Raw genomic sequence first — 26,822 nt, 5'->3', positions numbered from 1 at the left:
TGCCCCATGGAGGGAAAGGTGAAGAGGTAGGGGTGGAAGGGGGGATTCTTCAAATCGAAGATGACTGTAGTGAAAAAACCCTGGCTCTTTATAGTGGGTTAGGAATGGCCTGATTGGTGGATCATGCATGCTAATGCAGAACCAGCCGCGTTCAATCATAATCACGTGCTCCTCTCGAAATTAGTTTATGAATAAACTTCACTTTAGGAGTTCACACTTAGCTGATGATTGATTATAAGCAAGTTTGGCATGCTGTTCTGAGAGAGAGCCCTGAGCTCAAAGGTTCTTGAGCCCTGGGCTCCGTCCCGTTTGGAGGGCGAGAGGGGAGCCTTGAGCTCAGGTAGATCTCGACAACTCCCCAAAATGCTTTACTCAGGACAGCAGCCGCGTATTTGAAGAACCCCCCAAAAGGCAATAAAGATTAATGCAATATCCAGCTGCTGAATAAAAAGTGAACTAGAAAAGCTTGAAAGAGTAAAATGAGGCTAGTGTGGGTGTAAAAGGTGAGATGGGATTGGTCGTTGCTACTGGAGTGGTGTACTGGCAGACAGATTATATACGACTATGTGTGCTCCCGGGGCAGAATTTCTTGCCTGGACCGGGCAGGAGAGTGAGATAAATGTTATGATTTGAAATGTATTTGGGTGAGCTCTGTAAGAGAGGCTTACTATGGTAGTGATGAAATGTAGCTATAGGGTTCTGCAGAGTATTAGCTGCTGCAGACAAGTGGTAAAAATCAGTATAAAAGGAAGTATTAAAGAGTAGCTGTGTCCACTGTTGTTGCATAGTGGTGCAGAGGGGATGAGGCTCGACTGAATATCTCTGTTGTTCAGAGGTGTGAATGAAGTCAATAGTGAAAGGTACATAATACAATTCAACAGAGGCATTAAACTGTTTCAGCAGTGCAGGGGGTGTGTCAGTAGTGGTATGAATGAAATGGTAGTGTACATGAGCTCCAGCAGAGCGACACTGCTGCAGCAGTGGTGCAGAGGGGATGAAGCTCGGCTGAGCGTCTCTGCTGCAGCAGAGGTGCAATGGAATTCAGTATTTGAAAGGGAAATATGCCTCCGCAGAGACGTTTAACTGCATTGGCAGTGCTGGGGAGTGTATCAGTAGTGGATTGCTAAATGGAAGTGTACATGTGCTCGCCGAGCGTCACTGCTTCGGCAGTGATGTAGAGGGGAATGAGGCTCGGCTGAGCATCTCTGCGACTGCAGAGGTGCGGTGGAAGTCAGTAGTAAAGGAAAAAATACGCTTTGCAGAAGCGTTTTAACTGTTATGGCAGTGCTGGGGAAGTGTCAGTAGTGGTATGAATGAGATGGAAGTGTACATAAGCTTTGGCAGAGCGTCACTGCTGCAGCAGTGGTGCAGAGGGGGGATGAAGCTCGGCTGAGCGTCTCTGCTGCTGCAGAGATGCATTGGAAGTCAGTATTTGGGAGAGAAATACGCCTCCGCAGAGACGTTTAACTGCTTTGGCAGTGCTGGGGAGTGTATCAGTAGTGGAATGCTAAATTGACGTGTATATGCGCTCGCTGAGCGTCACTGCTGCAGCAGTGATGTAGAGGGGAAATCAGGCTCAGCTGTGCGTCTCTGCAACTGCAGAGGTGCGGTGGAAGTCAGTATTTGAAGGGAAGTACGCTTCTGAGAGACAAATAGCTGCTGTGTAGCAGAGAGTTAATGAGGCTCTGTAGAGAGACTCTGCGGCTGCAAAGATGCATAGGTATTCAGTGTCTGGTGCATTATATGTGTGAAAGCAATGTGTGTACCCGCTAAGCCTTTACAGCTGTATTGTTGCGGGGAGTGTGGTGATGGAGAATAAATTGATGCTACAATGCAATGTAATTAAGTGGAGCTGCTGTAGAGGTGTGATGGTGGTCAGTAAGCAATAAGAGTTCCCGCTGTATTGGTTGCGGGGGAGTTTGATGATGGTTACATTTTTTTGAAAAAACGTGTATGTGAGCTTTTAAAGAGCTTCACTGCTGTGGCAGTGGGAGCTTGGGGCTACCCCTGTGCGAGTCCGAGCTGCAGAGAATGAGTGCAAGTGAAATTGAAAAATTATGAAAAGGAAGAGAAGGGAAGTTTAATAAAATAAAAAGGGAAGTTTAGTAAAAATGAGTCCTATGCTACTAAGACAGAAATTAGGGAGAACAGACAGAGTCGTGCTACTTGGAAACTAGGTTGAAGTCTGCTACTGAGAATAAGCTAGGCTTCTCTGAGGTAATATTGGCTGAGGCAAATTGAGGATTTAAAGGTGTTAGAGGACCAATGACAGAGTTTATATCTGTTGTTGGAAGACTGTTCAGGCAGGGCGTCACTGCTGCAGCATTGGTGCAGGGGGAAAAATAATCTCAGCAGAGCTTCTCTGCAGTTACAGAAGTGCAATAAAATCAGTGGTGCAGAGAATTAAGGCCAAACGGGCGTCTCTGCAGTTGCAGCTCAGGCAAAGCTTAACTGTTGCAGCAGTGGTGCAGAGAGAGAATAAGGCTCGGCAAAGCGTCTCTGCAGTAGCAGAGGTGCAGTGGTACTCAGTATTAGAGCCTCACGTGGAAATGTTAAGTACTATTAGCAATGATATGCAGAGATGAAAGTGAAAAAGGGGCTCAGCTAGAGCGTCACTGCAGTTGCAGTGATGTTAATGGGGTGTATAGTTAAGTGGAGCACCTCAACAGTCGATTGGAAAGTTTTGAGTGCTCCCGCAGGAACATTAAATACTACCTTTAGTGATATGTAAAGATGAAGGTGAATAAGGCTTAGCTAGACGGTCACTGCGGTAGAAGTGGTGCTATGGGTGTGCAACTCTGCGGAGCATTTCTGCGGCTGCAGCGGTGTAGTGGGCCAGTATGGAGGCAACTTGTGCTCCCGCAGAAGCATTTACTGCTGTATTAGTGCGGGGAGTGCAACGATAGTGGTATTTAGAAAATTTGTAAGTGTATGTAAGCTCATTTAATGCGTTCCTGTTGCAGCAATTGAAACTCAAGACAACCCCTGAATTGGTCGGAGCTGTGGTGAATAAAAGTGAATAGAAGTATGGGATAGTTCAAACTTCAAGAGAAAAAGTTAAAGCTAGAAAAACAGGGAAGGGTAGTGAAGGCGCTCCTATGTTAAATAGGAAAGGAAATAGGAAGGAAATGACAGAGTCATACTTATACTCAATAATGCATGATGGTGGAAGTTGGCTGGAAAGGATCGGCTGGGCTTCCCTGAGGTGGTATTGCTCTTCTGTGGTGTAAAAATGCTAAGAGGTTTAGAACGGGTGTGTGGTGGAACAGATACCATCCTGCATCCCTTCATCCTGCAAAGTTAAATCAGATATGGTTAGGTGTATTGTTGGATTGAAATGTCATACTTAGTTCAGAAGACTTAAATTAAAAAAGGCTAGTGTGAATATGGCATCGAGGGTGTGGGCTATGTGAGTGGAAAAGTGTCACTTGCAAAGAGTGTGAATGTATTTAGAAATGGATGTGGAGTGTAATAGTTTGGATGAGGGTCAGCTTCTGCAACCAGCTGACATGATCTCTGAAATGAGAAAAACAAAAGAGAATCAGAAATGACATTACAACATGGTACATGTATGGCAAACACAATGAATTGTTTTAGCTGATAACCATGCGGGGCGTCTTAATAAGAGAATGGGCAACTAAGTATGGAAGTGCCTTTGTTAATGCATCGTACGAACCTCATTGTCGCAATGTGCAAAGATAGTAGAGGTGGGCATTTGTCCCTTCTATGGATGGCAGATTAATGGGAAATCTGCTCGGTCCTGATGTATCTCTTGAAGACAGGGTAGGTGGAGTTATAGTGGAGTTTAAACCCCTTGGTGATAAAGAAATTGCTTAAAATGTATCTAACGCAGAGTCAATGGATGAAACATCAGACATGTCAGAAATGTCCTCCTCTCATTCGTGGAAGTCAAAGCGGGAAGTTTTGTTTCTTGGCCGTTTTCACATCTAACCAACTTGCCATTATAAGCTTATGGCTTATAAGTGTATGGACATGAGTCACTGGGGCATATTACGATTGGACTTCTATGCCTAATGCGTTGAATGTTTTTCAGTTGCAGAGTAAACTTTTTAAAAGTTAAATTGCTATCAGATATGGCAGTGTTTTTTTTTTTTTTTAATTAATTATTTTATTTAGTTATTTATTTATATTTATTTTCTTGATTTATACATTTTATAATTATTTATTTTCTTTATTGTTTATTTATTTATCATCTGCCAAAATCAAACCCTAACCTTAAAATTAATGTCACCATTTAGTAGTAACTGTTTGAATGGAATGATAGTTATGGGCTTTAATCCAGAAATAGTATTACTTTGGAAACTTAAAGTGATAAAATCACAAGCATATCTAATTCATTCACATAGTCTTTGCCACAGGGTCCTTGTTAAAAGAGAGGGTGGGACCATCTCAAATTTGAGAGTTCATTGGATGGTGACGCTTCTCCTTTCGGCTATTGGCTTGAAGGAGTGTCAATCAAAGTTGCAGAAAAAGGCTGGCGGCCATTTTGTTTGCCAGAGAACTAGTGTTATGACTGGAGACGCTACTCTATTGAACGCAGCACAGCGACTAGTTTGGAGGCTTAACATGGATGTTTAGCAACGTATGAATAAGTTGTCGACTGATGTTTTAAGGATTGGATTGCCTAGACCCTTGATTGAGAGGTGAGTCATTCTATTTACACTAGATTCATCCTTCAAAGATGAATGTTTAATCTTAGTTGTAGTTTGTGGTGCTTCCCTTTAAAAAGTGTACGTTGTAAAATGTACATTACCGCTGGTGCACCCTTAGAAGAGAGTTCAGCTTGGATCGCAGGCATCGAGAGTTTAGGCAGAGTTCATGGATGGTGATCGGGTTTTTACTGTGATCTTGTTGGAGAATTGGGTTGAAGACACAGAGATTGCATTGTGTGAGGCAATTTGAAGTAGAAGGTTGAGAAGTTGTTGAAGTTGTAGTTAGAGAAGTTGTTGAAGTTGTAGTTGGAGAAGTTGTTGTTGTTGGAGAAGTTGTTGTTGGAGAAGTTGTTGTTGTAGCTGGAGAAGTTGCAGTAGCAGTGCATTCTTCAAATCGAAGATGACTAGTGAAAAAACCCTGGCTCTTTATAGTGGGTTAGGAATGGCCTGATTGGTGGATCATGAATGCTAATGCAGAACCAGCCGCGTTCAATCATAATCATGTGCTCCTCTCGAAATTAGTTTATGAATAAACTTCACTTAGTTATTCTAAAATGCCTTAACTGTTTCAGTATTAGTGTATATTATTAATTACCTCTGAGCGTCTGGAGCGTGTCAAGATCTCCGCGTCTGGCTTCAAACGCCCCCACATGTTCATTGTGTTTCAATTGTCTTCTGAGGCGCAAGTACATTAATTAAATAAAAAATCATTGACGCAGCTTATTCTACCGCTGTAAATTCTGTTTTTACTGTTGATATTTGGCGCAAGTTAATCATGAAGTGACGATTGTGTTCTCTTCGACTCTTTGAAAAAAAATGCTGCTTTATTTTTAGGCGTTATTCCAGTTTTGCACAAATTTATGTAATAGCCTATAATTTGATGGAAACACAGCTATTGCCTACATTTTTGTCACACACAGAACAAAGTCACGTACGAGGCTTGTCCTTTTTTCATAAATAATTAACTTAACCTTCGACATGCACTGTTACTAGATTAATGGGATTATTATTCTGTCTAAAAAATTTTTTATTACTGCTTACCTTCTTAATGTTATATCAACCTCTATCACTTGATCAATAAAAAGGCAGACACACAAGTGCACTGTTAAATCTATTAAAACTGATAAAAGTTACATAAACGTCACACATTACATTACTTATTTTATTATACTTAAATGTTTAAATACTTAAATTTAAAAATTACGCATTAACTTGAGCAGCTGTTTTCCCACGCTGTCTGTTTAACTGATGGTTGCTTCTTTTTAAATATATACACTCATTTTTGCTATAACTTTGCATGAGCAGATCATGTTCAGCCGGAGAAAGAAATGGTGATCTCTTTTTTTAAGATGTTGCCATAGTCACTCGTAATGTCTGCGCTCTATTGATAATGCCTTTTTATAGTCACAGTGCGCGCGCTTAACTCTGAGTTGGTCTACTCAAAGTTGATTGACCCAGCTCAGATCAGCTATTCTGAAACTGAAAACTCTGAGTTTTTAATCTCTCGGTAAATCAACTCAGAGTTCAAGTTTAAACTCCGAGTTGTTTGAACCTCCTTACTGAAACAGGCCCCAGGCCAAAAATAACAAACAAAAATATTTTTATTTACATTTTATTTAAATATCTATCTTACCTAGAGAAAATAAAAAGAATAAATAACTTTTTTAAAATTACTTCCCTAACTCCCTTTTCCCAAAACAACAACCTAGACGGTCATAATACTATGAACCAGGGGCGCCTGCAGGATTTTATTCCAAAGTACGCACAAATTCAGCACCGCCCCGCCCCCTTCCGCCAGTCATGTCAAGAAACACTGATGCTTGCTGTCAAAGGCTGCATTATTCAAAGGCATTCGTTATGACAAAACTTGTTTCCTTTTAAGTTTTAATATTTCGCTGAAATCTAAATGTTATAAAAGCACATCAGCACCAAATAAAAATCGCTCAAGACGTAATCTTTAAAATTATGATATATTAAAAAAATTGCAAACATATGACAGAAAGTTGTGATAAAATACAATTAGTGAAGCATTAATTAAATTCTTACTTTCCACTGGCCGACAATCATCCACCCGCACAGTTGAGTAGTGGACTGGCTCAAACAAAAATTAAATTTGCAGCCTATGAAAAATGTCTTTTTAAAACCAATTTCGTATATTGTTTGTTTCTTTGTTCAAATATTTGTCTTGGTCAGTTATCTTCTTCTCTAAATAGAAGAACCAGTAACATTTGAAGTGAAATACTTTAAAACCCGCAATAGAAGAACCAGTAACATTTGAAGTGAAATACTTTAAAACCCGCAATATGCTTTAACAATGCCGAACCACAAACTGAACTGTCAAATAAAATAATAATCTAGGCTAAATTAAATTAAAGTGAATTGTTCAGTTTCAGAGGGGCCTAAATTAAACTCTTTTCCCATGTTGTACCGGTCAATTACAATTTAATTCATTTAATCAAATAATTTGAAAGAGCAGGACAGGTGTTTACAAATTCGCATATTCGCAAACAGCACTGAACATTTACCTCGGTAAATACCTCGGAGGCCGTGCAGCAGATGGATCTGATCTGTCTGATGAACGAGACAGGTTCCCTGGCTCAGGTGCTGATATCGAGACTGCTGTATTTGTCTCATTACTTTTAGGCCTTTTGGCAAATGTCTCAATTAAGTTTTGTTGTTTTAAAAAGCGTTTACTCATTTTAACCCTGTTTTAAAACAATACCTATCTGAATGTTGATTTTTATGTGCAGAAAATCCACCAGTAAAACTAAAGGCAATAGATTTCTTTACCCATCTCCCACCATGCAAGTAGGCTACATACACACTTTAAAACACACACCTTTATTTGCTGTCATTCTTTCTTGCTTTATCAATATATCGTAGTGTATGCTGTTTAATAATCAATTTAAACTATGTATTAAAAAAATGTAAAAGCGCCATTAATCTGGCCCTCTCATGGTAGGTATGCACAGTGCGTACAGCCGTACGCCTGCAGGCGCCACTGCTATGAACAGCAGCTATGTAATTATTCTCTTTAATCTCTATTTCCACCTGGGGATACTCATCCCGAGGACCTCAGAGATTATGCAGTGCCACTGATGCGATCCAAGACCTGTGAAGAGATGATCCCAAGGTTTCACACAATCCCGGACCAGGCCATATTCTGAGCAGCTGCTGTGGGGGAAATGGAGAAGTAGAGAGTATGCGTCTGATTCCTCTAACACTCCAGCCAAACTCAGTCTTCAGCATGCTGTTGTTTTTGATCTAACAACTGAAAACTACATGCTGAAGGCTATGAGTTTGCGTCAGGCTAATGATACATGGTCCGACATTTTGAGCAATGTTGGGAAATATTACAGAGTGTAATGCTGCTTGGCTGTGTACTTTCATAAAATTCAGGGCTGCCAACTCCACACATACGGCGTAAGAGTCACGCAATTGATAGTATTCTCAAGCTATCACGCCACACATCCATTTTCTCACACAGAAAAATCATCCAGTGAATATTTTTTTTTCCATTATAATAAAGACAGTGTTAAAGACTTTTATGGTTTTATAAAGATGTTATTCTTTCTATGTGCAACTGATCCAATGCTGGTAAAAAAAAGCAATGTAATCAAAAACAAACTGATGCATGCACACAAAAAAAGTGCGTGCCTCTCGCAAAATGTTGCCAGATATAGCTGATTCCAGCCCAAAAACTATCCAAAACCCATCTACTTACCTACATATCCTCTATCGCTATCCTTTGGTTTAACAACCAGCACTTCTTAATAAAGAAATTTTCTACACATAAATCACTGGGGCTGTTGTACTGTATGTCACATGAAAATCTTAACACATTGGTATTGGAACCTTAAGGAGAAGCATTCTAAATAACAATCATCATAAAAACTCACAAGGGGGGTCAGCTGGAGTATTTAGAACTTAAGTGTGAAAGGGTTAAACTGGTTTACCAAAAGATTTTTGACTACTATGTAAAGTACATTTTAATTTTTCAATTATTATTCTTGAATTTTCTTCAGGTCTTGTCTCAGACAAACTTATGTGGACCTGGACTTGTCTTGAACTCTTTGGACTCATAACTCATGTCACGAAACTTAACTCTTAATTCAGCCCTCTCTGAACTCGGTCTATACTAGAATGAGCTGGTCTTATCTACAACACTGGGCCCTAAATAAAAATATACATTAGAAACATTCTTCTTGTTCTTTGGTTGAAGAAATAATGTGTTAGGGTTAGTAATAACTGCCTTATAGCCTGTCGAAAAAAAGCAAGAATACTTTCAACATTTAGAGCTTCATCTTTGACAAATTCAGGCTGCAAAATGACAGTTCTGTCTTGATCAGCACTGCCATGAGAAGTAGTAATTCCAGCATAATATTGTAAGTCACAAACTCTTTCCCGATCACCAGCAATCTAACAACTAGAGATCGCTGGTAAACACTCACATCCACATAAACTACAAATCTGCCGCTTTATGAACTACAAGACTGACTCATGCAACATACAAACAACCAGTTCCTGATCCTGACTGACTGCAAACACACAGCTGATGCTGCTCAAGTACTGATTACACACACACATACATACATACGCCTCACTTTGAGACACACATTGCTGAGTTTGCTGCCTGCCTCTGACCATCTGCCTGCCTATTGACTACGATTCTGGATTGCCTGTATACATCTGTTTGCCCCTGTGTTGACCATTGCTGGCCTGATCTCACTAATAACCTGCATGTGGATCCGCACCTCTGTCATCAGTGTCACATCCCCGGGTGACACTCTCAATGACCAAACACATTTAATCTTTCTACAGACATTTGTGCTATAGTGGCAATTAGAGTTGGGCGATTTCGACCAATTTGGCATCGTACGATGTTTAATGTGAAACATCGAGATGGACGATGGCATCGTCATCATGTGAATAGAGGGGGAATCATAGCGGGCCACCAGAAACGTTGACGAATTACGGCCAAGGTTCTCCTAACGCCACGGTAAGCTGTTAATTTGGAAGTGTGTCCCCAACGGAGAACAGCTGCGCATAAGGGTTTAGTGAAGAAGAGTTTACTAGCAGGACAGCTGCTGGGAGTTGAGGTGCGCGTGAGAGCTCTTTTAACAGAGTTATCAATACCCCAAGACAAGGCTCCCAGAAAGGGGGGTTTCTTCTCCAAAACCAAAAATTGACGGGAGAGTGCATCAGGTTTGATATTCTTATCACCCGGGCGGTAAGAGGTAGTGAAATTAAATTGACCAAAAACCAGGGCCCAACGGGCTTGTTGTGCGTTTAGTCGTTTGTCAGAGTGAATATACTCAAGGTTACGGTGGTCAGTCCAAACAATAAATGGGACAGTAGCGTCCTCAAGTTCGCGGTTACCAACATTATAGTTACACTCAACTGGAGTAAGACGATGCGAAAGAAAGCACAAGGGTGGACCTTGTCATCTTCCGCGGAGCGTTGGGAAAGAACTGCGCCTACACCTATATCTGATGCGTCAACCTAGACTACGAATTTTCTCTTGGGGTAGGGAGTGATAAGAATAGGAGCGGAAGCAAACATCTTTTTAAGACGATCAAATGCCCATTGCGCAGATTCTGACCATTCGAAACGTGATTTAACTGAGGTTAACGCTGTGAAAGGGGCAGCGATCTGACTAAAGTTACGGATAAACCGGCGATAAAAATGAGAAAATCCCAAGAAGCGCTCGAGAGCAACGCGAGACTCTGGAATCGGCCTTTCCGTTACACCACGAACCTTGGCAAAGTCCATACTAATGCCCTTAGCCAAAATTATAGACCCAAGAAATGATACTGAGTGAGTATGAAAATCGCATTTCTCAGCTTTGACGAAAAGAAAGTTCTCCAGCAGACGTTGAAGCACACATGCTAAATGTGAGTGGGTAAGTCTGGTGAAAAAATGAGGATGTAATCTAAATAGACAAAGACAAAAAGGTTGAGCATACCTCCTACGTCGTTAATGAGCGCCTGAAATACAGTGGGAGCGTTTACCTGCCCAAAAAGAAGAACCCGGTATTTAAAGTGGCTGAGGGGTGTATTAAATGCTGTATTCTATTCGATGATAAGCATTGCGCAAGTTAAACTTAGTGAAAATGCTAGCCCCCTGAAGAATATCGAAGGCAGTACTTATTCTTAATAGTGGTCTCGTTAAGCCCGCGATAGTCAATGCATTTTAGATAAGACACTGCCAGTGGATCCTTCCCAGCAAAGTGTAACAGGTAGCAGAGTTCAAGTAGGGGTGTTAGAGGACAGTGTGGAAGCGCTCGCCAGGAGGTCCTGACACACTGACGAGCGTTGGGTTTTACTGGACACACTGAGAAACAATGTCCCGAACCTCCACAGTACAGACACAATCCAAAATTAATTTGCCGTTGTCTCTCGGAGGGAGACAAGTTCACCACTCCCACCTTCATAGGAACAGAGGAGAAAGAACATACCTCGAGGGGTTTGGAGTCCAGCGCTGAGGAAAACCCTCTGACATCGGGAGTTGGTGAGCGAGCATGTGAACGCAGCGCCAAGCACTTATCCATATGGTTAGAGAGCTCAATAAGGGAATCTAAGTCGGTGGGAATTTCGTGAGCGTACAGTTCGTCCTTCAAGGCAGCGCATTATTCAATTGGCAGGTGGTGGAAATGTTGCTAAACTCAATCGCATAATCGGTGACTGGGCGATGACCCTGGCTGAGAGCAGAGAGAAGGCGTGAAGCTTCATGTCTATAGACAGATAGGTCAAAGACCTTCAGCATCTCTTCTTTAAAGGTGTCATAATGAGTGCATATCTCCGACTCAGCTTCCCACACAGCAGTTCCCCAGTACCTTGCTCTGCCCGACAGGAGAGAGAGAATGTATGCGATTCGGGACCGTTCTTCTGCATACGTATAAGGCTGCATGGAAAACACAACCTCACATTGTATGAGAAAAGAACGACACTGTGTTGGCTCACCGGTATAGACGGATGGACGGATTGTTGACCCTCGGCTCAGATGGAAAACGGGCCGACTGTGGGGGACCCTGGTTGTGACGTAGAGTGTGAAGTTGACTGGAGAGATCAGCTACCTGAGCGACCAGGCTCTTCACAATGTGCCTGGCAGCGGTGAGCACTTCGGCGTGTCTGCCTAACATCACTCCTTGATGTTCTACAGCAGAGTGGATTGGAGACTCCCTCGCTGGGTCCATGATATGGTTTGATAATTATGTTGTGAAATAAAGGTGACCCAAGTGAAAGGGAGGAGTTCAAGAAGATTTATTAAACAGATGTGGATCAAAACTCTGCTCTTTTAGGGCAGTAGGAGAAAGTCACTCAAAAAATATAATAGTGAACACAGGCAGTCAGTGATCAGGCCTCCTCTGGGCGATGATGGACTGGTCAAACGAAAAAACCCTCTTGGCTAAACAGTCAAAAATGAAGGAACAGACCTCAGGGAGCCGAGCTGGTGGATAGACTTTACTTAAGCCCAGACTGTGGGCAGAGCAAAGGTAAGCCAATGTACAAATGAACGAACAACAAGTGGGTTGGACGAGACAAAAGACAAAAGGTTCTATCTTTTGATCAGGAAGGACAGGTAACTAACGTAACTCACAGACACAAAAAAATTATCAAGCACAGAACGAGGGAGAAGGGGAGACTAAATAGCCAAATAATCAGGGAGAATAGGTGAGAGTAATGGGGATGGGGAAACGAGGGAATTGCTAACAGGTGAAACTGCATACAAATAACTAGACACAAGAGGGAGACAGAGAAAACACACAAAAAAACGACACCTTTAAGGCAAGTACTGTCAACGATACAGATTCTTGAATAAAATATTTTATAATGGTTTTTTAAAATCACTTTTAGTATTATTATTAAATTAAACACAATAGACAAAATTCCTTCTTACATTTATAACAATTACAGAACATTAGCTAAAAAGATGTGATATAACACTATATATATATATATATATATATATATATATATATATATATACACACACATATACATATATATATATATATATATATATATGTGTATATATATATATATATATATATATATATATATATATATATATATATATATATATATATATATATATATATTTCTTTTTTTTTTTTTGGTGTCTTATGTAAATGTATTCAGAAAGTCTCTGGTGAAGTCACGAGCTGTCAAAGACAGTGCATTACTCTGCCTTTCAGCATGAGCCCTCCAAGTTTATCGTGTTTCCTCATTAAACGCAACAAAAGCATATGCTTCGCGTTGTTGTGTCAGAATCCTTATGAAATACAGCCATACTTTAGAATGTTTAATTTAAGCAAATTTGATGAACGCAATTATGCGTGTTGAATCTGAAGGGAGTCGCACCAGCGCGTTGTGCGTGTCTCTGTGTGTGTGTGTCTGTGTCATTATACACAGTTACTCATATACGTGTTAGTGAGCGACGTATCTGAGTAGGCGCGTGTGCGCGGGAGAAGTACCTGAGGAGCGGTGGGGGTGAGATGTGCAACGTATTTAAGGACCGGGCGGGAGACGCCCAATTTCCGGGAGATTGTCATTAATTTGCGGGCATCCGGGAGTCTCTGTGCATTTGCAGGATACTCCTAGTTTTAGCAACAGGATGAATGTAAAGGGGGACTGAGCAAAATTGTTTGTACTTTATATTTAACGTTCTCAACTCACAGCAATACTTTACAATGAGTGCAACTGTTTGTATTCAATAGTTTATTATTATTATTATTATTATTATTTTCCATATCTGCAATGCCTGTATTTTGGCATTGTTTTGCAGTCCACTTAGAATCCAACTTGGAAATCTTTTTTTTTTTCTTTAATGGTATTGATTGTTTTAAAATTCAAATTTCATTAGCATGGCTGTGTTTCAATTTCTGTAATAAATATGGCTGTCAAGACAGGATCTTGATGGTTTATTGTAGGTATGTTGTATACATGAAGAAATCTGTGTTACAAGTTAAACAAAAATTCTAATTAACAATTATATTTTGAACTTAAATAGTTTTTGTCTTGCATTTACATAAATTTTGCATTTGAATAGCCAAAATTACAAAATGCCATTTTTAAAAAAAGGTGCGATTAATTTGTAACTTTTTTTATTGATTGACAGCACTAAACTGAAATAACATCGCACAAACCTTGTTTAATTACAAAAATGATGTTGATATCCAACTGCATCCAATGCTTTTTAATGCGCGCACCTAACCCTACCCATCACAACACTCACTACATTGAGTGCACTGTTTCTGACATTGCATCACTGAGTGATGCAATCTCAGCTTGCAACATAAAGGCTGCATCCAGATACTATTGAAATAACTCCAGATTATGCTTCTTTTTCGTACAGCCATATATACGTGTGTGTGTGTGGCATGGTACATCATTGTCAAATTTAATTAGTATTTGAATGGATTGTACTGTATTATGATAGCTTAGTTGCACTAAATGTTTGTTTCTGTGTATGTATTCATTTTTACTTGACCAATTAATTAACCTATTTTTATGATTTACTCATCATGTGTTTCTTTGTGTTTTCTTCTGGTTTGAGTAAAATGATGTAACATTTTGGAGCAAATATGCAAAACAGTGAACCAAAACTTGAAGCTAAAATAGCAAATATCTCCACAGCTACAGTGAATTTTCCAGGAGAACTGACATAAGCTGGTATAAACGTGATCCACACAGCACAGAATATGAGCATACTGAAAGTGATGAATTTGGCTTCATTAAAGTTATCAGGCAACTTTCGAGCCAGAAAAGCCAGAATGAAACACAATATAGCCAGTAAGCCAATATAACCAAGAACAGCCCAAAAGCCAAATGCTGAACCTAAATTACATTCTAGAATTATTCTTTCTTGGTAATAATTCATGTTCATGTATGGGAAAGGAGGAGATAATGTTAACCAAAGCACACAAATTACAACCTGTAACAGAGTGAAAGTAATTACACTGAGTTTTTGCTGTAAGGGCCCAAACCACTTCATGACATTACTTCCTGGAAGTGTAGCTTTGAAGGCCATTAACACCACTATTGTTTTCCCCAGAACACATGAGATGCAGAGAACAAAAGTGATCCCAAACGCTGTGTGACGCAACATACAGGACCACTCAGTGGGTCGACCAATGAAAGTGAGTGAACAGAGGAAACACAGAGTCAGTGAGAAGAGCAGCAGGAAGCTTAGCTCCGAGTTGTTGGCTTTTACTATTGGTGTGTCCTTATGCACAAAGAAAATGATAGCAATACCCAAAGTAAAAGACACACCCAATAAAGAAAATATTATTAAAACAATTCCCATCACATCCTCAAATGATAAGAATTCAACAAGTTTTGGGACACATGTATCTCTCCATTTGTTGGACCAAAATTCTGGAGGACACTTGAGACACATCACTGAATCTGAAAATTAAAAACAAAAATAACTATACTTTTTTTTTTTTTACATTGTACACTGCTGCTTATTAATGCCATTATTTTGTCAACAGTTTTGTCATTTTGTACTGTACCTGTCTTATTACTTATTTCCCCTTCTGCACATTGAATACAGTCATAACAGCAAATAGGTTTTCCTTTTTTCACAGCCTTCCTAGTGCCCATGGGACAGCTTTCACTGCACACAGACACAGGCACCTGTAAAACAATATTTTGTACCATTAAAATGCATGCTTTTCATTTATGATATGTATCAGATGCTCCCAAATCTTACCTTGGCCCACATGATGGTGATGTTATTAAAGGAAAGTTGAAATTCTGGTTGTAGGGAGGCATCATAGAAACCCACTTTAACAAACTTTGTTGCCCCTTCTTCCCCCTGCTGCCAGTTCAAGAGATCATACCTTGCTGCCGGATCTCCATTTTTATCAAAGAATACCTTTTCACCCGTTTCAGTGAAAAAACTCACTTCTCTCAAGGCTTGAAGTACCTGCAAGTTACAAACACATACAAATTATAATAAAAAATTAATTTGTGGGCAACAGACATTACATTTCCTTATCTTCAATATGTATACTACCTGCCATGTGTTATTGATTTTTTCCAGACATTCTCTTTGATTTTTGTCCCATTTTAAACAACCAACTGAGCTGTTCAGCGCATGTGCAATGGCTAACACAGCCTTGTAAACATTATTGGGTATTTGTAATTCTGTAACATCTGTGTACTGGTTCTGCACATGGTTTAAACTTTCATTGCCTTTGCACATGCTCTTGCTTTCAGAACTTTGTTCTGGGGAAAGTCTACATTGAAACACTGATTCCCACAACTCTTTATACAGATATATGTTGGAAGATGGATTGACTTTAGTTAGAAATTCCTTTAGACCTTGTATTTCAGATTTTGGGATGGCAAAACCCATCGATCCTCTAAGAATGTATTGCCATTTACCAGTAGCAATGTTCATATCAGAGATCCAGGATTCACTACCAATCCACTGTAGCCCAGTAATGTTCTGTTTAGCTAATTCCAATAAAAGAACTTCCATGTCTGCATATGATACAAAGGCAACAATAACTTTTGAACTTGATTTCTTTACAATATTCACGATTCTTAAAATTTCCTCCCTGGGATGAGTCCTGAAGAATGATTCAGAAAATTCTACACAGACTCCAAATTCTGTAGCTGCTTTGATAAAAGTGTTCATGCCATTGTGTCCATAGTCATTATCACTGCAAAGAGCCCCTACCCAGGTCCAGCCAAAATATTGGACCAGTTTGGCCAGTGCTCTGCTCTGGTAATAATCACTGGGAATAGTCCTAAAAAATGAGGGATGTTTCTTTTTGTCACTGAGGCAGGCACATGTTGCATAATGACTAACCTTTGGGGAAATTTAAAAAGAAAATAAATTTTAAGTTAGCATTTTTTCTTTACATTTTTAAATATAAAAAAATATTGTCACATACATTTTGGCAGATATTGTAGCTTACCACTGGTAAATGCAGCAGTCCAACAGTGGCTGAGATTGCAATGGTAGGAGTAGAGTATGTTTCTGCAATTATAGCTTGGACTGTCAGAGGTCTTTGACAGTATAACTGAGAAGCATTTTCCCCATTAACTAATGACAGAGAGGCTTTAAGAGCCATATCTGTGGATCCACATGAATCATAGATTCTGTAACCCAAACTCTGACCAGAAATAATATCAGCTCTCTTGTTGATTTCCTCAATGGCATATATCATTGTCTGTGCATTTTGAAATTCTCCCAGACTCAAACTACAAAAAAAGAAGAAAAAAATTATGAATATATTAATGAATCTATGCAACTAAAATGTTAAAGCAAATATACATTTTTATTTTAATATATGAATGTCATGTCAATCACATAGCATGTATCCAAACATCATGCTTTTTTTGTTTAGTTATTTAATAATAATAATAAATATTATTATTACTATTATTATTATTAGTTTATCTGTCAAAAATGTTTCTCCCTATACACTCACCTCTTGCATTTTGGCTGTTCTGGTTTTGATGTGAATGTGGGCAAAATTTCCTCCCAGCTAGTGTGGATGGAGAAAATGCCTCCAATTGTCACATCACCATCTTTGCTAAGCTGAGGTATGTTAGGAGGCCCCAATAATTTGCAAAGAGTGTTGGCTGCTCTAACTAGTGTGAAAAAAAGCCATAAGTGTAAGAAAAACATTCTAAACGACTAACCGATAGCTGAAACTCTGCCACTGTCTTATATAACAGCGGTTGGATCCCCAGTTACATCTTGTGGGTGTTGGTATTTGTCTGTTTTTAACTTCAGCCGACATAAAAGTAAATATAATACGGACATATGGATACTAAGATGGAAAATACATTAAAATGTTCTTTATTGTTCTTTTATTTCGGCTAAAATAAAAGCAGTTTTTACTTTTTTTTAAGCACCATTTTTGGGACAAAATTATTAGCCCCTTTAAGCTATATTTTTACTCAATAATCTACAGAACAAACCATCATTATACCATAACCCCTAACCTGACTAGTTAACCTAATCAAACTAGTTAAGCCTTTAAATGTCTCTTTAAGCTGTATAGAAGTGTCTTGAAAAATATCTAGTAAAATATTATTTATTGTCATCATGGCAAAGATAAAATAAATCAGTTATGATGAGTTATTAAAACTATTATGTTTAGAAATGTGTTGAAAAAATCTTCTCTCCGTTAAACAGAAATTGGGGAAAAAATAAAGAAGGAGTCTAATAATTCGGGGCAAATCTAAACCAAATTGTTTTAGTAACTAATTTTTAACAGATTTCTTTTATATTTGCCATGATGACAAAGCACAATATTTTACAAGATATCTTTTAAGACACTAGTATTTAGCTTATGCTGTGTTCACACCAGTAGTGGAACGTGGCGAAAAAAGAAAAAAAAACACAATATTCACACATGAACATTTTGAGTGTACTCACTTCTTTCACATGTGAAATTCACTTCACAATAGATGCGGATTCGCGTCATGGGCAGGGCTTCTGTAAACTGTGTTTATGTGCTTAAAGGAAGGCTGATAAACAGTGTTGATTTGTTTAGAGTCTACTAAATCAATTCAGAGGGGCACCCACCTCTGTGAGTTCATAAACTTGTCCAGAAACTACACCTGGATGATGGAGGCTTTCAGTGGTGCTTCCGACTGAGCTAAGCCTAGTTTGATAAACTGTTGTCTGGTGTCGGCAAAAGGATTTTTCTTCGTGACACCAACAATAGGCACTACGTCATAATCATGCCCCTTCAAGGCTACATCATTCGCATTGCAGATTATCTATTCATATATTTGCATTAACTTAACATGTAAATCACTTGCGTTTAATGCGTCATCTACATCTGGTGTGAATGCAGCAGTAAAATGCAATTTTAAGACTTAACTAAGTAAATTATTTTAACTAGGCAAGTTCAGACATCCCAAGTCTCCTGGAAGTTTCGGGAGACTCACGCAAATGCATAGAGACTCCCGGATGCCTGCAAACAAATGATAATCATGTCTCCCGCCTGGTCCTTAAATAATCTCCACCGCATCCCTCCCAGCTCTTCAGCAAACGCCCCCACCGGTCTTCAGATACGTCATGCACACACTTTCCCACCGCTCTTTAGATACGTCGCGCAAAACTAGTGTAATTAGGCAAGGTAATGTAAAACAATTGTTCGTTTAGAAGAGAAGTGAAATATATATATATATATATATATATATATATATATATATATATATATATATATATATATATATATATATATATATATATATTGATTAAGGGGTCTAATAATATTAACCTTTAAATCAAACAATGTGGAAATTGTTCTCTGATGAGTTCACCTTAACTGTATTTCCCACATTGAGAGTTACAAAGTGAAGAACCTTTAAACCACCCAGACTGTTGCATCCCCGAGTAAAGCAGTGATTGTTTAGACAGGAATATCATGCCATTCCCTAGGCGCAATACTTCTGACAGATTGGCAGCACTACCAAGGACTATTGAACTATTCTGGAGGACCATGTGCATCCAATGTTTCAAACATTGTATCCTGAAAGCCGTACTATGATGGTTTGGAATGATTATAGGTGGCACAGTTGCTAAATGGTTAGCACTGTCATCTCACAGCAAGAAGGTTGCTGGTTTGAGTCCTGGCTGGGCCAGATACACAGATATTGATGACGGAAAATAAATGAATGTATTAAATATGCACATGTATTATATATACACATACACTCACCAGCCACTTTATTAGGTACATCTCACTAATACCGGTATAAACCACCTTTTGCCTTTAGAACTCCCTTAACCCTTGGTGGCATAGATTCAACAAGGTACTGGAAATGCCAAACTATGTTAGGCTGCTTTGACACAATCCACATTGTGAAAAGCGCTACATAATTAAACATGAATTGAATTGAGTGGCACCCAGTGTGGTCTTCTGCTGCTGTAGCCCATCTTAAGGTTTGGTATGTTGTGCATTCAGAGATGCATTCAGAGACTATACTGTGTATAGTAAGAATGAATAAATGAAAGCTTCTAAAAATGTCTGAGAGACATTCCCTTTTTCCCCGTTATGCCTACTTCGTGTTTTATTTGCTGAAGTAAGCTTCTTTAATAAGAAAAAAGTAATGTATAAAACTATATATTATTTATATTACTTCATATTACCTATACATCTGATAAGCTTTTTACATTAATACACAGATATTGATGTTTTTACTCTGCATTATTTGAATCTAACAAGCTTAGTTTACAATGTTTGTAATACTTACATTGCCCTACTTACATTAAATCTAAATCCCAAATATAAAAAATGACAACAGAGAGTTCAATTTAATTAACGTCTATTTTAATGTTATTAATTAATGCACCTACTATGACATTATATATAGTTTCAGAAGGGTGGGCATAAAATTAGTTCCTTGGTCAGTTAGAATTTTATTTGGAAAACTAACTGTGGAAACAGTTGCACTAAACAGGTAGCCACATGCTTGGTCTTGATAAAAGTTTGAAGGAAACACCTCAGGATACCTGGTGACATAATCAGCTACTACAAGCAAGCACTTTCCAAAATTCCTTTTTTCCAGTGGTCCAACATTGTCCCTAAAAGTGGTTGACAAGGGACCTGACCAGGGCCGTGAGAAGACACTTTCTGACATTCAGGGCAGATTTTACAATATTGGTTACTTCAGAGTACAGACCAGGGGCCTCATGTTTAAAGACTTGCGTCGATTTAATACTAAAACATTGCACGGACAAAGCTGTAAATGTACGTTCGCTGTAAAAAAAAAAAATTATGTATGAAACACTGCGTACGCGGAATCCCACACATATTTTGTTTGTACATCCAAATTAACGTGAAACTGAGTGCATAAGCGCAAAACCCTCCCTGCCTCCTCCCACGTATAAATATGGCAATGACTCCACTTTGGCAAAACCAAATAAAAAAAGCAATGGCAAAAGCAAGCAAGAAGAGAAACTTAACAAAATGTGAATTTGAGGTGCTCCTATCGAAGGTAGACCGGAGAAAAATGGTCTTGTTTGCTAGTTTGTCCTCCGGAATCGATAACAAAAGAGTTTAGCTGATGTGGTTAATGCAGTGAGGATTGAACAATGTACTGTGAATAAATTAAAAAAGAAATGTCGCGATGTAAAGGTGCAGGTTAAGAGGAGAACAGCGGCGCACCATTAAAGTGTGGACCGAACAGGTGGGGGAACAGGGTAGAGATCTGCGCGGGACTAAATTTTGAATCCCGCTCCCACCCGCCAGGTTTTAGACCGAACCTGACCGCTCCCGCTTATATTAAGCACTTGTTGTCCTGCTGCCCGCCCCGCCCCATTTTATACCCGCCGCGCCCAATCCCGCTAAAGAGCGGGGGGAGAACAAAACTGAAAATCACCCAGCTATACAGTCCAGACAGGCTATAACAAGCTGTCTGTATAAACACACACACACAGACAAAGCTCTCTCTCTCATTCGCGCGCGCACTAACACACACATAAGCACCAAGCACACACACAGGCAAAGCTCTCTCTCTCATTCGCGCGCGTGCACTAACACACACACACACACACACACAAGCACCAAGGCAAGCACACACAGGCAAAGCTCTCTCTCTCTCATTTGCGTGCGCGCACTAACACACACACACACAGCACCAAACAAGCTAAACACTGCATCGCGCTATTTCATTTACACACATAGGCAAGGCAAGGCAAGGCAAGGCAAGTTTATTTATATAGCACATTTCATACACAATGGCAATTCAAAGTGCTTTACATAAACAAGAATAAAAGAAACAAGTAAAATAAAAATAAAAACAATAATAAAAATGCATAAAAACAAAACATAAAAACAGGTAAAATGTGATATAAAAGAATGAAGAAGAAGAGAAAAACATAATAGTGCAATCTGTCGGACGCAGCACAGTGCTCATTCAGTAAAGGCACAGCTAAACAGATGTGTTTTCAGTCTTGATTTGAATGTGCCTAATGTTGGAGCACATCTGATCATTTCTGGAAGCTGATTCCAGCAGTGAGGGGCGTAGTGGCTAAAAGCCGATTCACCCTGCTTTGACTGAACTCTTGGAACTTCTAGTTTATATGATCCTAAAGATCTGAGTGATCTGTTAGGTCTGTATTGAGTGAGCATATCTGTGATGTATTTAGGTCCTAGGCCATTTAGTGATTTATAGACCAGTAGTAATACTTTAAAATCTATTCTGAATGTAACTGGCAGCCAGTGTAAAGACCTGAGGACAGGTGTGATGTGCTCTGATTTTCTGGTTCTGGTCAGAATTCTGGCTGCAGCGTTCTGGATGAGCTGCAACTGTCTGACTGTCTTTTTAGGAAGACCAGTGAGGAGTCCATTACAGTAATCCACCCTGCTGCTGATAAAAGCATGAACAAGTTTCTCTAAATCTTCACTGGAAACAAAGCATCTGATTCTTGCTATGTTTTTGAGATGATAGTATGCTGATTTACTGACTGCTTTGACATGACTGTTGAAACTCAGATCTGACTCCAGAGTCACACCAAGATTCTTGACCTTATTTTTTGTTGTTTGACCTTTAGTGCCAAGGTATGCATTCACCTTGAGAACCTCATCTCTGTTCCCAAACGCAATGACTTCAGTTTTCTCTTTGTTTAACTGAAGAAAATTTTGGCACATCCAATTGCTCATTTCATCAATGCATTGGCAGAGGGTGTCAAGGGGACTGTAGTCATTAGGCTGTAAGGCTAGGTAGATCTGAGTGTCATCAGCATAGCTGTGGTAGGAGATTTGGTTCTTTCTCATTATTTGGCTCAGAGGGAGCATGTAAAGGTTGAACAGGAGAGGTGCCAGAATCGAGCCTTGTGGGACTCCACATGTCATGGGTGTCCACCTCGACCTGTGGTCACCTATACTGACATGGTAACCTCTACCTTCAAGGTAAGATCTAAACCATTTGAGGACTGTGCCAGACAGCCCAACCCAGTTTTCCAGCCTATCCAGAAGTATGCTGTGATCGACAGTGTCAAATGCAGCACTGAGATCCAACAATACCAGCACTGTTATTTTACCTGAATCTGTATTTAGGCGTATATCATTGATTATCTTTATAAGAGCGCTCTCTGTACTGTGATGTGCTCTGAAACCAGATTGAAAATTGTCTAAACACCCCCTGAAGTTTAAGAACTTGTTAACCTGGTTAAAAACAACTTTTTCAATGATTTTGCCAATGAAAGGGAGATTTGAGATTGGCCTGTAATTGCTCAGTAGGGTGTTATCCAGGCTGCTCTTCTTCAAGAGGGGTTTAACAACTGCAGTTTTAAGTGAGGTTGGAAAAATCCCTGAGAGAAGTGAAGCATTTACCACTTTTAGAAGATCCATGTCTAAACAGGTAAACACCGTTTTGAAGAATGATGTGGGGAGCGTGTCAAGACTGCAGGTTGATGTTTTCATAACTTGCACAATTTCTTCTAAGATTTTGCTGTTAATTGCCATGAAATCAGACATAATGTCTGACTTCTCAATATGTGGTTGAGCTTGTTTGATATCGACACAACTTGACTGATTGGATGAGCTGATTGCCTTTCTGATATTATTGATCTTATCAGTGAAGAAATTAGCAAACTCATTACATTTGTTTTCAGAGAGGAGCTCACTTGGAATCTGACTGGGGGGGTTTGTGAGTCTCTCTATCGTTGCAAAGAGTGTACGAGCATTATTTAAGTTGCTGTTTATAAGGCTTGAAAAGAAAGTCTGTCTAGCAGTGTTTAGTTCCATATTAAAGGCATGAAGACTGTCTTTATAGATGTTATAATGGACTACTAGTTTCGTCTTTCTCCACATTCACTTAGCTTTTCTGCACTGTCTTTTCATCATTTGTACTCTCGGTGACCTTGTCCAAGATCCCTTTTGCCTGCCAGTCATCTTCTTGACTTTAACAGGAGCGATGTCATTTATGACATTCTCAATTTTAGAATTAAACAAATCAAGGAGAGAATCAACAGAATCTGCAGATATACTTGGTGCTAGTGATATGGCCTTCATAAACTGCTCACTGGTGTTCTCATTTATGCATCTCTTTCTGACAGAGACAGATCTGTCTTTAATAGCTGGAGTGATCAATATATCAAAAAAGATACAGAAATGATCAGATAGTGCCACATCCTTAACAACAGTCGATGAAATGTGTAAACCCTTAGTTATAAGTAGATCAAGGGTGTGTCCACGATTGTGTGTGGGTCCTTGAACATGCTGAGTCAGATCAAAAGTGTTAAAAACAGTCATCAGTTCTTTTACAGCATTGATTTCTGGATTATCAATGTGAATATTAAAATCCCCAGCAATACTAAAATAATCATATTCAGAGGTTACTATTGATAACAGCTCTGTAAAATCATCAATAAAAGCTGGAGAATATTTTGGAGGTCTGTAGATAATGATCAGTAAGATGCGTGGAGACCCTTTTAGTGCTATACTCAGATATTCAAAAGAAAAATAGTCACCAAATGACACTTGTTTACATTCATACACATCTTTAAACAGGGCAGCGATGCCTCCACCTCTCCTATTAGCTCTGCAAACACTCAAAAAGTCAAAGTTTAATGGAGCTGCTTCATTCAGAACTGCTGCGCTACAACTGTCATCTAGCCAAGTTTCATTTAAAAGCATAAAATCAAGGCTATTGGTGGTGATAAAATCATTGACTAAAAGAGACTTATTGTTGAGTGATCTGACGTTTAAAAGCGCTAACTTAACAGTTTTAGCTGTTTTTTCTATAGTAGTCTCAGATCTACATTTAATAGACACCAGATTTGAATGATTTGCTTTATGGCCTGATGAAGTCTTTGGTTTTCTGTCACTTAACACAACACATATCTGCTTAGAGAAAGCTACAGACACACTGGGTTCCTGCTTGTTCTGAAAACATTTGATAAAGACATTGTTATCTAAGCAGGCCCCAGACACACATCACAGAGAGCTCTTGTGTTCCCCAGGGGGCTATTCCAGAAAGCAGGTTATGTGACATACACGGGTAAGTTTGAGAGTAAGTAGGTGGATAACCTCAACTTTGGTTCCAAAATCGTAGGTAACTTCTGGGTATGTTAAGTAGCCATAGCAACTTACTCTCTGAAGATAACCTGCTCCGGAGCAGGTTATGTTCAGAGAGTAAGTTGCTATGTTTCAGAGTTTGTCTGTTTCAGAGAGTTTACTGAGCATTGCGTGCTCTTTTGATGAGAATATTTATGGATGTGGACACACAGATACAAGTTTTTTTCGTTGTGAGAGGGTTATAAGTGCATAGTTTTTTTCATAACCAAATTCATAATGTTAATGTATTTAACAAACCTTTTTGAAATCAAATGTGACAAACCGCGGATCTGCGCTTACCATGAAAAACATTCAGTGCAGCTCTTTGTATTCGCGTCAGGGCATTTTAGGCAACTGTACAATGTGTACAGTATGCCTGACACTGAACTGTTTTTTTACACTTTTGTACAGTTCCTTGGTCATACATTAGTGCGTATCATTACACAGATGATACAGAGCACGGGAATAGCGTAGTGGACAGTGCGTCAATAAAGAACAACGGAGCGCACAACGGAGCGAGTTCGAATCTCTCTTACAGATCTTGTGTTTTTTCTCTCCTTCTGCACCCTCACATTTTTCTGTATAATATTATAAGTGGCAGCTTTGTCTTTTGTAGGAAAATATATCTTTAATTTAAGATGTAGGACGTCATTCTTATATATACATTCACGCACACACACCTACATTTTTTAATATAATATTTTTTTCAGGTTTTCTAAATGCTATTGTGTGCATTAATTGCAGCCGGTTTTAAAGCTCCATCAGTCACTAAAGGACACTGATAATATAAAATTTGTCCAAAGTATAAGTGTGCAGGTATAACTTAATTTTCTATCCTTAATCTTTTGGTGTTTCAACTATTAAACTCATTACTGCTTCCACTTACCAGCTCATCACACACCCCACCTCATCACTATGTTGAGGCTAAATGGCTGATTTTCAGGGAGTAATGATTCAAGTGTATAACACAAATATAGTAAAAAAAACTATAAAGCAAATGTTGCTTAACACAATGTTTATTTTTATTATATTTGTATTATAAAATAGAATCATTACTGGGCACTACATTGTTACTTGCTGGAGGACAAAAGATACCCTTTTCTGCCTTATACGATGACACGTACCTGCAGCCTGACCCAGAGGAAATCTCAGTGACCCAAGCAGACAAAACAGATGGAAGAGTGCTAAAAAATATAATTAGTCAAAAAACTATGTTTAATCAAATAGTTTGGTCTGTTCATTTCTTCATTTCCTGAAATAAAATGAATGATTTTGTACACTGCTTTATACACGCACGTTTCAACGTGCAACATATTTTTCATATACATTTCTCACCTTAAGTTGATGCTCATGTGACTTTATCTTTGAAGATGGACCTTATACAGCTACTTTAGAATTTAAATATGTAGATAAAAGATTTTGTGATCCAAGAGTAATATTCAAATATGGAAAAGTGCAGAAAATTCTTACACTGCTTGTTAGTTGAGGCAGAAGGAACTTCGTCTGCATGCAAAATAAAAATAACCTAAAGCTATCTGACAACAATCACTTACAACAGTGACAGAGTGTGTGGTTTAAGTCAAAAACTCAACCACTGAAAAGCCTTTATTATAGGACACAGCAGTTAGACAGGCCTCTTTCTATTAGCTGCGTGTCAGAAAGAATATTCTAGAGTGTTAAATAAAGAGCTCCAGTAATTAAATATTACCTTTTATGATAATGTTTCTGTGTTTAATGACGTTGGACAGAGTTCTAGCTCCAGAAAGATTACAATTTCTATAAGCCTTATTAGTCAATACACATATTGTGGCCTTAAGAAATTAATGGCAAGAAAAATAAATGCATGAATGGTTACACAACATACTCAAAAAGGATGTTAAAGAGTAGTTTAATTTATCATTACAATAAAATGGAGGATGGCATGTGTAATTTAATGAACTAAAAAAAATTCTTATTTATTTTTTATTTTCTTATCTATTTATTTATCTTATTCTATATTTCTTTCCTTCGTTGAAGCAGATGTGTAATCTCTGTGTTTAAAACCTTCGCCTCTGTAAAGTGCGTTGCCCTTTTTTTCTCACCGTGACTTTCTATGGTGACTCGTGAAT

General features: G+C 38.9%; 1 protein-coding gene across 1 annotated transcript; it reads right to left on the bottom strand.

Annotated features, from left to right (window-relative positions):
- Positions 1–12,796: 12,796 nt before the first annotated feature.
- Positions 12,797–16,872, bottom strand: olfce2 (olfactory receptor C family, e2). The gene is made up of 5 exons (XM_068214920.2): positions 16,606–16,872; positions 15,696–16,496; positions 15,390–15,605; positions 15,190–15,313; positions 12,797–15,082 (listed from the first exon to the last, which is right to left on the bottom strand). The coding sequence occupies exons 1-5, from the start codon at positions 16,855–16,857 to the stop codon at positions 14,184–14,186; spliced, it is 2,292 nt and encodes a 763-aa protein (XP_068071021.1). The 5' UTR covers positions 16,858–16,872; the 3' UTR covers positions 12,797–14,183.
- Between the last annotated feature and the right edge of the window lie 9,950 nt (positions 16,873–26,822).

This window comes from Danio rerio, chromosome 18, assembly GCF_049306965.1.
Source record: "Danio rerio strain Tuebingen ecotype United States chromosome 18, GRCz12tu, whole genome shotgun sequence".
Lineage (NCBI taxonomy): Eukaryota > Metazoa > Chordata > Actinopteri > Cypriniformes > Danionidae > Danio > Danio rerio.
Note: the sequence above shows the minus strand (reverse complement) of the source record. Positions and strands in the feature narration are given on the sequence as shown.